Source organism: Cavia porcellus, unplaced genomic scaffold, assembly GCF_034190915.1.
Source record: "Cavia porcellus strain 051 isolate PalLab524CR breed Dunkin Hartley unplaced genomic scaffold, mCavPor4.1 scaffold_5, whole genome shotgun sequence".
NCBI classification, from domain to species: domain Eukaryota; kingdom Metazoa; phylum Chordata; class Mammalia; order Rodentia; family Caviidae; genus Cavia; species Cavia porcellus.
In genome coordinates this window covers 14,238,521-14,252,404 of record NW_026947488.1, presented here as the reverse complement: position 1 = coordinate 14,252,404, position 13,884 = coordinate 14,238,521, and the positions used below count along the sequence as shown (strand labels likewise).

Sequence of the window (13,884 nt, the reverse complement as noted above, 5' to 3'; positions counted from 1 at the left end):
TATACAGGTACATGTCTGACTCCGAGGATTTGGTCAAAAGGTAACTAAACACAGTGACTCCTAAGTCTGTCTCCTATTGATTTTCCATCTCGCTGCTGGACTCCCTACTGGGTCCTACAGCAGAATTCTCTCCCCTGCTGTTTTTTTTTGCTTGCTTTGACCCTCTGACTGCTTATTTAGGGCCTGTTCTATGCTCATGCGTGTATCCCAGGACATGAATTGGATCTGTTTCCCGTGGTTATTGAGCACCTGTCCCTTACCAAGCACTGGCTGGTGGGCACTGACTTGTTAGATTCAACCCTGCCAGGCAGCTGCTGTCCTCATGCTCCTTTTTAGATGAGGCACAGAGACAGTGACTCGCCCTGGACACAGAGTTAGGAGAGGAGCTGGGGCTGTGATAGAATTGTCTTCTGCTCCTCAAGGCCCTGCCTCTCGTGCCCACCTCACCAGTCTGTCCTCACCTGGTGGCCGGTGTCAGGTTCATGGCTTTCTGTCCCTCACATCCACTCACTGTGAAGCAAGTGTACTCTCCTGCCTGCCCCAGCCTGCTGCCAGGCCCTCCTCTGCTCCCCTGCCCCTCAGTGGGTGTAACTTTATAGTCTTCACCCCATTTCCTTCTCGAACCCACCTTAACCTTCCAGATCTGGGAAAAGATGACACGTCCTGCCATCTCTGAATGCTATCTTAATAGTTCTGTTACAGCAATTTGCTTTTTAAAAACCATTTTCTCCAACTCCCATAAAAGGAAGACTAGCTACAAAGAAGAAACCATCAAAGTGAAGTTGCTGAAACTAAAGTTTACATCTGTGGCTACTGCTAGCGCCCTTGTGCAAGGGTCAGGAATCTGTGAGGAGCCCAAGTCACACCCAGGCCTCAGGACATTGTCTCTGACCTGGACAGGGCCCAGAAATGGTGAGGAAGGGGACTGTCCACTGTGAGCTTCAAATATGCACACTGGAGTCACATGTAGGACCTGAGGGAAGGAGAGAGGGATGATGGCAGGGAAACAGGGTGGTCACGGGCTCCTTACCTGCCCCAGCTGCTCACATGCTGTCTGGTACTCGGCACGCTGACACAGGTCCTTCACGCGCTGGAACTTGGGCAGGAAGTTCTCCTCCTGGGCATCTACCTTGCTGCTGTCCCTCTTATGGAGCAGTTTGCTGTGGGGGTGGGGCAGGCTTGAGCTCTGGAGGAGCCCTGGGGCAGTGGCTTGCCCTTACTTTGGAGCATGAAGGGCCAGCTGACCAGGGATGCTGAGTTTTAAAAGACTTATAAATCAGAATTTTATAGGAAACTTGAAAGGCTTCAGTTGCCAATAAATGAACAAACAACAAAGATACCCAGGCTGGATAAGACATGTCCAAGGGTACGTGTGTCCTCCAGGTGCAAACTGGGCCATCAACCACAGGGCACTGTGTCCTGGGCTTTGGACACAGCCTCCAGGTCATCAGACCCTCTCCCAACTTCCTCAGTGAGGTCTTTAAATGCCTCAGGACTTACCCTCTCTCCACCAAGAAGGAGTCCCGCCAGACCCTCATTTTCTTTTTCAAGTGAAACCTGGAAAACAGGCGAGCTCCAGCTTCTTATCTGGGGTCCCTCCCCAACATCCTCCTCTTCTTGGGGAGGGTTGTTCCCAGAGCCAGCCTGGCCCACAGTCAGGGTCTGAAGCTCCAGCTGTGCGTGTGTATCCTGTGCAGGGAGGGATGCTGAGGTGCTCTGAACTTCCAATTAATTACGTTCCAGGCTTTTCCTTGACTTTATTACAGTTGGAACTGTGGTCCTGGAGTGCGTACTTCTTGGCATGTTACGCTGCCTTTTCCATTTCCTAAATGGGCACACTGAGGCTAAGATGATGTTACCACATGGACCCTGACTCTTGGGATCTTGGCCTCTGAGCCAGTTTGCCTCCCCATGAATATCTATTTACTTCTTATAGCTCACCTGGCCTCTAATTGGAAGGAGTGGCTCACTGAGCTAATTAGCACCCTTCAGGGCTGGACTCTGGGGAAAGGGGAAGGAAGCAACAGTGCAAGCCCAAGGCTGAAATAAAGCCTGGGGTCAGTGGCCTGGTGGGCCGTCTCAGCACTGGCCATGAGATGTCACTCCTCCTCCTCACCTATGTTTTGGTCAGCACTCCAGTTCCCTTCTGCCTCACAGGACACCTAGGAACAGATTCCCATCATACCACCCATCATTAAAGCTTGGAGCATAGCAACAATCTAAATTCCTGGAGCTGCATGCAGACTTGTTGCCAAGTCACTTGGCCTCTTAGGGATTCAAATTCCCAGATGGCAGGTGGAGGTAATACGAGTGCTCGCCGAGTTATTGCGAGAACGGAAATGATGGCATTCCCTGCAAAGCACTTAGCACAGGACGTGGCACATACTACGGCATCAGCACAAACTCCATGGTTATGCCACTGCTATTATCTCCTGCTTTGCATAAGCTTAGCTTTGACCCGGTCCTCAAGTCCAGGTGGAAGCCCCAGTCTTGCAAAGGGTCCCTTTTTCCCCCCTCCCATGGCAGGTCGACCCCCACCTCGTGACCCTTGGGAGACCCCCAGACCCACATAGCCCTAAGTGTCTATAGGTTGGGGAGCCCTGTATCCCTCCCCTGGATCTGCTGTGCCCCTCACCGATTCACTGGCCGCTCCATGTCCAACAGCTTGAGGATAGATTTCCCATCCATGTCTGCAGGGATGTCCAGGCCGGCAATGTCCAGGATGGTAGGGGCCAAATCGATGTTGAGGACGATGTGGGGATTCCTGAGGAGACAGGGAGAGCAGGGACTTGGCCACCTGGCCTCACTTGGGAGAGAGGAAGCCAGAGGCAGAGAGGTCGCCAGGGACTGTTGCTTGCAGGTGAGGACTTCTGGATCGTGTTACCTCAACTCTCAACAGTTCTCCTGTGTTCCCGATTCAGTCAGCCCTCACCTGTGTTCACTCCCTTGCCTTCTAAGCCTCCCTACACAGCACAGCGCTGGGCTGACTGCCACCACCAGGGAGCTCTGCACCTTCAGTGCTACACAGACCCTGGGCCTTGCTGGATCCTCCATCTTCTAGGCACATCCTGCCCCTTGCTGCTCCTTTAGAGCTGGGCATAGTCTGGTCTCAGAGTCTCCATCCTTGCTGTGCCCTCTTCCTTGAATGTTCTTCCTGCAGAGATCACTATGACAGAAACTTCACCCTCAGTTCTTTCCTCAACTATTACCAAGGAGTTAGCTGGGAATAGAGGTGCACATAATCCCAGAACCCTGGGAGGTTGAGGCAGGTGGGTCCCAAGTTTTAGTGCAGCCTGGGCAATTTAATGACTTGCAAGACCCTGTCTCAAAATGGGAAAAAAAAAAAAAAAGGCTGGAGATGTAGCTCAGCGAATCCCCAGTATGCACCCCTCCACACACACACACACACACACACACAAAGTGAGTAGTATGTGGACAGCCAAGCGTCTTGGGGGCTTTGGGAGACTTGGGGTGAAGCTGCATGGTGCTAGAGCTCTGTGGCCTGCACAGCAGCTTCAGTTGGCAGGTGAGAGCTGCAGAAGGCTGGAGCAAGAGGCCTGACCTTGCATGTCGGCAGCCAGCTACTGATGCCAAGATCCTACCTGACCAAGGTGGGCAGGCCGGCGATGGCTTTCCCTAGCCAGAGTGAGACAGCAGCTTTCAACTCTGTGTCTAACTTGGCTGTTTAGGTTCAACTGCCTGATGTCCCTGGTCGGGTCCTCCCAGATTTTCTATCACCTCTGGCTATAGTGAGGGACGCTAACCCTAACCAGACAGTAAGAGACCTTTTCTGCCAACCAATTTTGGTTCCCTAAGCTGCACAGCCAAAGGTTAGAAGATGCTGACCCTAAAGCCTGCTAGAGAGTGAAGCCAACTTGGAGGAAACAGGGTTGAGAGATGCAAAATGAGCTTTTTGATGGCACTGTAATCAGCTGGAGCCAGCCACACCTGAAAGCCACTTATCCTAGCACGTGCTTTCACCTCTGCACACTGGAGAGGTGAGAGCACATGGCGGGGGAGCCGCCTCTTCAAACTCCCTCTACTGCTCTGGCCCCGACCCACAGAAGCTGCAGCTGGAGTCTAGCCTATCCCAGACGGAGCCCTTCTACTGTGGGCCATGTCTGTGCAAAGGGTAGGCCAAGGGGACTGGCTGGCTGAGGGCAGCAGCTGGTGTGGAAGGGACACAGTCAGCTGCTCCCAGGATAACTGGCTGCCTGACTGAAGTTTGCGGCTCTTCTCCAACAGCCACCAGAAACAAAGCCCCTTCCCACTTGCCGGAAGGACCCTTCCCCAGGGTGTCCTGGCACACTGCCCCACCAGAGTCATTGTTTCCCAGGTGCTAACTGCTCCTGGCTTCCTCCTCATCAGAAGGGTCAGAGTCTGCCCGGGTGACATAATGGTTTCCAATTGGCTCTGCTGAGATCCTGTGCTACCCAGGGGTGTGACTTGGTGTGGGACTGCAGTTTTTAGCCCTTAGGAGTCTGGGGAAGAGTGGGGGTGACACTTACAGAGAGCCGGCCTCCACGTTGGGGCCCCTCACATAGAAGGGGACTCGAATGTCAAACTCATACGGCATGGACTTCCCTTTCACCAGTCCAAACTGGCCGATGTGGTAGCCGTGGTCGGCAGTGTAGACGATGTAGGTGTTGTCCAGCTCGCCTGTTTCCACCAGCATGTTGTAAATCTGCAACCCAGGTCAGGAGCTGAGGTGTGGCAGGCCACGGGCCCTCTCCACCACTGACTGGAGTGAGTGACAAGGGGTTGGGTCCACCCCTGCTTTAGGTCACTTCCCAGCAGGACCCTGAGGTAACTCCCTGCCCCTCCAGGGTACTTTTCACCTTCTGTTTGTTACTTGTGGGATGCCTGTCACCTTGTTCCCTGACCACTGTGTCCCTTGTACACTGACCCTTACTTAATAAAGGTCAGTGAATGAAGAAAGAAGCTGGACATGGCCTGTGGCAGGTGTTTGTGAACTATGACAGTGCTGCCCAGCAGCAAAACTTTGTGACAGTGGCATCGTGAAAGACTGTGTTGCCCTGGGTGATGGCGCTAGCCCCTCGGCTGCTGGGTGCAGGAACTGTGGCCAGTGTGATGGAGGAGCCAGGTGTCATTACGATGGTATTTTTATGAATTTAAACTTAAGTAGCCAGGGGTAAAATGTGTCCCATACATCCACATGGTGGAATATGATCAGCAATAAAAGTGAATTGGAACACATACTATACCAAAAATCAACCTTGAAAAAACACTCTACTAAGTGAAAACAAAAACTCCAGTAGTAAAGGCTGTATAGTTTGTGACTTCATTTATGCAAAATGTTCAGAATACTAAATCCATGGAGGCTGAGCCCAGTGGTTGCAGGGGTAATGGTGTGTGTGTGATGTATGCATATGTGCATGTATGTGAGATTGGGGTTGGAGGGTCATGATGAAGTTGATGGGCTTTTTGAGGTGATGAAAATGTTCTCACATTAACTTGGAAGTGGCTCCACAACACTGTGAATATATTAAAACCATGGAGTTGTAGACTTTAGTTGGATGGCTTCAATATTCACTCAATAATGACTGTAATTACTGGTATATGAAGGAGATCCCAATAAAGCATGAAAGATGTAAATGACCGAAGGAAAGAGTAGCCACAAGTGGCTACTACAGGGTCAGCACAGATTGTGAATGGAAGTCTCATGAAGGTGGAGGTTGGCCTGGGTTGTTCTGAGCCACTTTCTTCTGTCTGGACAGCACCCTGGCATTTCCTCTTCCTGCCTCTGGCTGGAGGCCATCAGGCACAAGCAGGGAGGTCCTAGCCCTGGTGGCTGGGGTGTAGGCCACACCCAGGAGGGGGACCTACCGTCTCCATGGAGTCGTCCACAGACAGGAGGGTTTGGAGGCGCTTCCGCTGCAGCATGTTGGTGAACTCCATGTGGATGGGCTTCATGGGCCCCGTGTAGCGCATGATCCAGTGCTTGTCCGGGTTCGGTGCATAGTTGTAGCTCGGTGTGCTGGTGGAGACACACAGTGGTCAGGCCTACGTGCTTGGCCCGGATGCACCTCGGATGAGTGGCCAACACAGGTAGCTTGTTCTACTTGGGGATGAGGGACACTGTGTGTCAGGAGCCCTGCTAAACACATCTCAGCATGGCACAATATGTCAGAAGCCATTAGGAGGTAAAACACTGAATGACTTGGAACCACCATGTGAGAAAAGCTGTCCCTTTCCTGGTCTCTTACGCCAAAGCCTTAGCTTGGTGCTAGTCTTTCTGTGACACTCTCTGGGGTTTGCTCACCTCCCTTTTTAAAGAACACAAGGGGCCCAGTTCAGAGCCCCAGCAGGCCAGCTGGCTCTAATTTCCTAGAACAGCTGCTCTGCGAGTGGCCAGTGGTAGTCGCTGTGGGTAGGGGGTCTAGAGAATATCCTTCTGCAGTGGATTTTGGCTTAAAAGGGTAAGAGATGTATTTAAAGCTCAAATGCATTACAGTTATGCATATATGGCCCAAGTTCTGAGGCTAGCACCCAGATGCCCACATCAAGGATATGTCACTTTCCGTAACTGTCAAAAGTACTCTTCCAGTTGTTTAAGCCTCCCATTTACTAAAGAGCTGCTCAGAGGAGTTTGGGAGCAGCCTGGGGTCCACTGAGTGAGGAGCACAGCCCTGGGCTCTGGGCTTCTTGCCATGTGGCAGCTGTGATAATGAATGACATAGAACAAATACCTCGTGACCTCTACTGAGCGGCTGCTGGCACAGTCAAAGGGCTCAGCTTCTGTCATCTCATTTCACACAAGTCTGAGGAGCTGGCACTATTTTCACTCTCCCTGGCTGACTTGCCCCAGGCAGACACTGGGCTTGAACTCTGGCAGCTGGGATGGCCACCACCCCGTGCTAGCACCAAAGCCTGCTGACCCCAGGGCCAGTGGAGTCCTTCACATCACTGGTGCTGGGGCAAAATTGACTGAGAGGCTCCTGCTGGAGGACTAAGCAGCAGAAACACAAAGGCGGACTCAGCTACTGTCGGCATTCTGTGTGGTTCTGGTAACGCGTTTTCCATCCCGAAGCAAGAGCACCTTCTGTTGCCTCTGTTCATGCGGACCCGGGGATCTGAAGAACCGAAAACCTCACCAACATGCAGGGTCTCCGGGTGTGGTGCACCACTGCTGGGAAACAGTACTGCAACCGCGGAGAAGGTGGCCCCTCTCCTGGTGGCTCTGATGAAGCTGCAGCATCCCTGTCTCCCATGTGAAGACGAAGGGCTTTTCAGAATGGGTATCAAGGGGCAAGGGACTATGGGGGACGGGAGGTGGCTGGGCCTTGCCAGTGTGGGGGCAACTTTCCCCTTGCACCTAACACCTCAGCGCCACTGCAGATGTCAGATCGGTCTCAGGTAGACATGATGCTGCAGTGTTCAGCAGCCGACAGGAGACCGTTGCTATGTGAAGCGGGAGGAAGTCACAGCCTGGAGACTCCTTCTGGACTTTTCTGCAGATCTGTAGCCTCCTGCTGCTAAATCTTCGCTGGCCCATGCTTCCTTTGATTACAAGAGGGCTGCTCTCCCCTGCGGCCAGCTCAGGGCCTGACCTGTGTGTAGAACATTCCCGGGAACAAGGCCTCCTCCCCACTGAGGATCAGAAGGGAGGCTGCTGGGCGAGGTCGGCAGAGCCAGTGAGACTCATAGTTTGTCAAAGCTGTTCCCCAGGTTTAAAGGGGCTGGGCTCCTTTAGCAGTCATCCCTAATACCCTAGAAGACAGGATGGGGCTGCCTGCAGAGCAGGGCAGCTGTATCATCAGAAGTCACTGTGCAATGACTTTTGCAGTCTTTTCTGCAAAGGACCCCTTTGTGAGGCCAGAAGAATGAGCCATTTCGTGGGGGCCCATGCAGCTGGCTGGTTGCCTGCATCACAGGGCTCCCGCGTGGTCCCTCCACCTGCTGAGCAACCATGTGAAACTCTCATTGCCCTGGGCACTGGGGAGCAGCTCCTTCTTCCCTGAGCTGGCGGTGAGGAAGGGTGATGTGGCCCTCATGCTGTGTCTGCGAGGTGTGAATAACAGCCCCCAAACCCGCTAACCCCGGTTGCAACATAACTTGGGGGAGGAAAGAGGAGACCCTGAGCTCACTGGAAGGAAGCTCTGTGTGTTTATACATCTGAACGTTTGCCTGTGTGCATGTCTTTAACCTGTGTCTTTGTATCTGTGTGTTTGCATGCCTGTGCTTTTTGGTGTATATTTGCGTCTCTATGTGACTACATCTGTATTTGTCTTTGTGTACCTGTGGGTCTGTGTGTATCCCTTTGTGTGGATGCATTTGTATGTGCATGGTATATCTATGTGTCTGTACCCTGTGTATGCATGTGTACTATATATATGGCTTGCTGTTTCGGTGTCTGGCATGTATGTGGTTGTGTCTACACTTGAGTGTCTGCACAGGTGTGGCATGGGGAGGGGCAATGGGCTGACGGGTCAGGGCATGGTGGTGGTAGCAGCAGCAGCAGCAGTAGCATCTGTCAGCTGGGACAAGAGACAAGGCAGTCTTGCTGGGACAAGAGACATCTGATCAAACACTGCAACAGCTGTGCTGTACATGCGTGCTCTGTTCCCGTTCAGCCCTTCTTGACTGAATGAGATGTCATAATGAAATGTTCTAGCTGCTTTGTTTTTTGGTTTTTGTCTTGGATGTCATAATACCCCAGGGACAAAAGAGTCTTCCAAATTTGCCCCTAATGAGGCAAAGAGGATTCTCTGAGTATGCAAGAGTGGGTGGCTGCTCATTTTCAATTTCTGCAATTTTCATTTCAAAGGGACAATCAAGCAGGCACTGTCAAATGACCTCTTCACAAAACTCGGGGTTACCGGGGTGCAGCCACGCCCTCTTCTGTAGGAGCCGCAGCGGCGGTGGAGGGCCCTCCTTGCCTTTTGTCTCTGGGATGGGTGGCATGGACCATGGAAATCTTGGGTGGGAAAGGGAGGCTGGGGGATGCCTTCCTGGGGTGAGGGGAGCAGGAGCCAGGCAGTCTGCTGTGCAGAGGCGACACTGCCGGTGTGGGGCTGAAGGTGGCGCTGTGGCTCCAGGAAGGCGGTTGAGCATCCACTGTCAGCTTCCCTGCCCACCAGGGAGAGAAGGTAACACCCAAGCCTTATCCTCTCTGAGCCACTGTGGGTGCTGTTAGAAACCAATTACAGTGAGGGGAGCGAGGCAGACAATCTACCCTGATCTTGATGAAAATTAAACATTCTGAATATTCAGCAGATTCTAAATTGCCCTGTCCTTGTCATCCTGGAATAGCACAGCAAGGACTGCTGAGTATCATGGCTAAGTGGAGGTGGTTTGTGGTAGTGAAAAGCCAGAGTACTTTCCAGAAAGATATGTAGAGCCAACTGGATGGAGGTGGTCTAGAGGGGTGGGTAGAGATAGGACACACAGGTAGAGACTGGATTTGAATCCTACTCTGCCCATTCAGCAGCTGGGCGGCCCTTGGGTACCTGTTACCTCACTGCTCCATGCCTCAGTTTCCCCATCTGCAAAGTGGGAACACTATGTGTGACAGGCAGCCTTAAAGATGGCTCTTAATGATCCCCACTGCCTGGTCATCACAGCCCTACATGGACTGTGGTGTGAGCAATAGGATGTGGCAGTGTGATGGTGGTACTTTGACGTTAGGTTATAAAAGATGAAAGCTGCCACTTTGGCGTCTCTCTCTGGTTGTTTTCCCTGGAGCAAGCACTCCTAGGTTGTTCGGATACTCATGCGGCCTTGGAGAGGTCTAACATGGCACAAACCAGCCAGGAGGGCGAGCCCTGGGCAATGCACAGGCAGCAACAGTCCCGGCTGCCACCTCAACACAGCCTGAACCTCAGACCCTGAGCCAGGACTCAAGATGTGACTCCAAGGTTCCTGAATAACAGCCTGTTGCTTCATGCTGAACTTCTGATGACAGGGTCTGCGGCAATGGATGGCTGACAGACCAAGGCCCCCCGTGAGTACGATGGGACCTGATGCCATGTGATGAGGCATAGCATAGGGCCCGTCACAGCCAGCAGCTGGGGGAACTCGGGACCCCTTCTCTGAAGAATGTTCTTAAATGTCAGAACGAAAACTCACAGGCTCATAAGGGAAGCTTCCCACTGCTGTGCTTTCCATAGTTGTGGCAGGAGGACCTGGGTCCCAAGTTAAGAACTGTGCCTCCTGCTCTGCTCTGTACCCAGGCTGCCTGGATTTGGATCCCTGCATTGCCCCAGACAATGGTGCGTTCCTGGGGTCTCTACCCAGGAGGACTAGACAGGAGGCACAGGCACACCATCACTGTCCCACCTCAAGGTACCCAGTGGCTCTGCAGGCAGGCCTGAGCTTACATGTGCTGGGATGCATTGGGGAAGAGGCGTGAGTACTGCGGAGCCGAGTCCTCGGGCCCGTGGGGGGCAGCGTGGCTGATGACCATTAGGACCGGCCTGTGTGGGTACATCTTCTTGGACGTGCGGAAGAAGCTCACACTGTCGTTGGTGATGAGGTCTGTGAGGTAATCCTGGCGGGGAGAGAGGAGAACGGTGAGGAGCTGTGTATCCGGACTGAGTCCCCACATGAGGCAGGCATACAGCGGGGAACCAAACAAATCCTGTTCTGTGGAGCCGACAAGTCTAGGGGAGCAGGCAGGCAGTAAATCAGCAAGTGAAACATACAGGCTGGTGCGAAGCTCAGGAGGAGGCAGCAGAGCAGAGCTTAGGAGCACTGGGGAGGAACTGCCATTTGTCACTCCTTCATGAAAGACATTCAGAGGGTAACAGCTAACACCACTGAGTGCTTACGGTGCGCCAAGAACCACTCCGTTTGCTTGCATTAGCTCATCTAATGCACACACATCACAGAAAGTTGCTATGGTGACAGTTCTTATATTTCAAACAGGAAACAAAAGCACAGAGAAGTTTAGTGCATGGTCCAGTGTCACAAAGCTGGCATGCCCTGAGTGCCCTGCTGGGGACAGAAGCAGACAAACACGTGCATAAAGCACCAGGATTGTTACAAGGTGTGACAAATGAGGGGAAAGACAAGGAGATGTGACATCTGAGGTAACTGGGAGCTGGGGCGGGGAAGAGCCAGGGGGCCCGTTACAAGGAGGTGACAGCTGAGACTGAACGATGAGCAGGAGCTGGGTACAGGAAGAGCTGCGCCCCTGGACTTCACCACAGCCCCTGCTAGAGCCCTGGGGCTTCACTGATACCCAGGCCACGTGCTGTAGGTCTGTGGTGTGGCGCAGGGGACAGACTTTCTCAAAGCTCCCCAGCAGACTGCAGTGTGCAGCCAGGCTCGAGACACTGATCCTGAGGGAGCGTTCCTGGTGGAGGGAATTGCAAATGAAAGGCTGCATGGCAGACAGCCTAGGGCCAGAGAGCACAACAGGGTGGGGGCTGGCTCCTCACAGAGAGTAACAATGACAACAGGTAAAACAGGGACCTGAGAGGAGCAGCAGCGCACGCGTGCGCGCGCGCGCACACACACACACACACACACACACACACACACACGAAGGGGGGGGGCACACGGTAAGTTCCAGAAAACTGAGGAGCCAGCCTGTAGGAGCAGGAGGAAAAAGAGCTGGAGGAAAAGAGAACAGCCAGAAACTGAGGGCTTTAAAAGCTCAGCTAAGAGGCTGAGGTATGTATAAATGTTTTTAAGACTTAGTACCCCTTTAGCTGCTAATTCTTGCTGATGGTTTTGAGTTCTTGAAATTTATTCTGCTTCCTAAAAAGTACCTGCCCCGAAGTGTCACTTTTAAAAGTAGAAATTATTTTAGCAAGAAAAAAAAGGGAGGGGGGCATCAGCTTCCATCCTAAACTGGGAGACCACACGTACCCCCACTGTGATGGCTTCAGGCATGCAGCACACAGCTCAAGCACACAAGTCCTCTCTGCAAAGCACAGGGGTGACCATGAGTTGCTGCCTACAGTGCAGATGTACAGTGCATTGGCTAGCAGCAGAGGGGGACAGGTGACTGATAGGACTACTGTGTCACACCGTGCCACACAGAGCAGACTCTAACATGGACGTAAGTCTGTGACTACTGGCGTGAAAAGTTGTGCAAGATACCCTGTAAGTGAGGCCGAGTGACAGAGTAGAAGGCGGTAAGCAGATCAAAGAGAAGCCAAACTCCTGACCTTGAAGTTCTGAACATCAAGGAAAAACTTGGAAGGCTAGCAAGCAAGAACCAACTGAGCGCTGGGAAAAGGACTGGAAGGGCAGGATTCCACCTGCTACTTTATACACTTTTTCTTCAACTGTTTTTAATGGCACGCTCTTGAAAATGCTAAGAAAATGTTTTAGAAGAGGACTCTGTTAAATCTATCACAGAGAATACACTATATAAACTACAGAGTTGCTGCTCTAGTCACAGGCATAATCTAAAGGTTTTAGACTTTTTGTTTTTTTGAGACAGCTACATAGTTCAGACTGGTCGAACTCACTGTGTAGCCTAGATTGGCTTCAAATTCACAGTGATCCTTCTGCCTCAGCCTCCTGTGTTCTGAGATTATAGGGGTGCATCATCACACCCCGCTAGACATGTTCTTAAAGTGACAAAAGGGCCCACCAGCTGAAACCACTGCCTCTTGGTGGCATGGTGGGAGGAGGTCTGTTGCTCTTGGCCATCAAGCCACTTCACTGCTGGGCTTGAGAGCCAGGAAACTGTCAGCTGGGGGTTAGTTGCTTCCATGACTCCCCATTCCCAGGACAAAACATAACAATGGGCATGTACACAGTGACGGAGAATAAACCAGAGCCTCACAGATCAACATGGGACACACATGGCTTCATCTGACAATGGCTAATGTTCACAACATGGACAAGTCTTAAGCCATATTGGGTGAGACAGCATCACTTATACAATACAATATCTGGGATACCTGCCACTGACATAAAGCAATAAGCACCAAACTCAAACGGTCCTGGTCACGTCCAGGAGAAGCAGCGGGACAGCAGAGGAGAGGAGACCTGGGGAGGGAAGCTTAGGGCTCACCTGGGTTCTGACATTGTGGGTCCCACCTGCCTGCCTCTTAGGCAGGCTGAGAGGCTCAGGTGCTAATAGCCACTAAGCTCCTGCCACCACCCTGCACCGCTGCTCGTACACTCGTCCTTACAGTCCTGCCCAGAGGCCATCCTTTGCTTAGTCCCCCTTCATCTCCATCTGCCATGGCATCGGCATGTCCCTCGTTCCTCCCTCCATGTGGACTGGGTGGGGACCCTGGGAGGCCAACAAGAACTAGCCACTCCTCTGTCCTCATCGGGGACAGAGTGAAAGGCCAGGAGGTCTGGTGGTGGGGCCACTGCAGCCCTGACCAGAGGGATCAGCCCAAGCCGCTGGCTGGACTGAGGGGCAGTTAGGGTGGGCATGTAGCTCCCTGCCCCTGTTGGCATCTGGTTTGGTGCCTGGGGGAAGAGTACAGAATTGGGTCTAGGTGGCAGAAAGTGAGCAAGGATGGGGTAGTGTGTGTGTGTGTGTGTGTGTGTGTGTGTGTGTGTGCGCGCGCGTGTGTGTGTGCACGTGCATGCATGCACAGTTCCAATCTGGACAAGCTGGGCTTGGGGTGTGTGGGTGGGCCATGAGGGAAAATTTTGAGGTTCAATCAGGTGAGTAGGTGGGGAGCTTCGCTGGCCAGATTGCCCCTGGGGAGGTGCCCCCTGTCCATTCCCTGCTGGTGCCAGCCTCCCCCTCACATCCAGGGCAGGACACCCAGGGTGAGCAGGACCAGCTCTCGCACACCTCTGGCATGCCTGTGCAGGTGGGCTGCAATGCTAGGGCTTGGGACTGCTCCTGCCGGGGTTTGGAAGTGACAGCTGGAGAGAGCCAGGGTGGCTTGGGTACTGGCTCTGGGACCTTCCTAGGGGCACCCCCAATTGCCACTCACT

General features: G+C 52.9%; 1 protein-coding gene across 7 annotated transcripts in view; it reads right to left on the bottom strand.

Annotated features, from left to right (window-relative positions):
• Positions 1 to 13,884, bottom strand: part of Sulf2 (sulfatase 2) — a 94,343-nt gene that overhangs the window by 14,050 nt on the left and 66,409 nt on the right. For all 7 annotated transcript variants that reach the window (XM_003467712.5, XM_013150402.2, XM_013150403.2 and 4 more), the window contains exons 5-10: positions 10,341 to 10,510; positions 5,848 to 5,998; positions 4,509 to 4,684; positions 2,636 to 2,764; positions 1,501 to 1,557; positions 1,031 to 1,160 (exon numbers count right to left, since the gene is read on the bottom strand). In XM_003467712.5, coding sequence (XP_003467760.3) covers positions 1,031 to 1,160; positions 1,501 to 1,557; positions 2,636 to 2,764; positions 4,509 to 4,684; positions 5,848 to 5,998; positions 10,341 to 10,510 — 813 coding nt within the window. The remainder of the gene's footprint in view (positions 1 to 1,030; positions 1,161 to 1,500; positions 1,558 to 2,635; positions 2,765 to 4,508; positions 4,685 to 5,847; positions 5,999 to 10,340; positions 10,511 to 13,884) is intronic.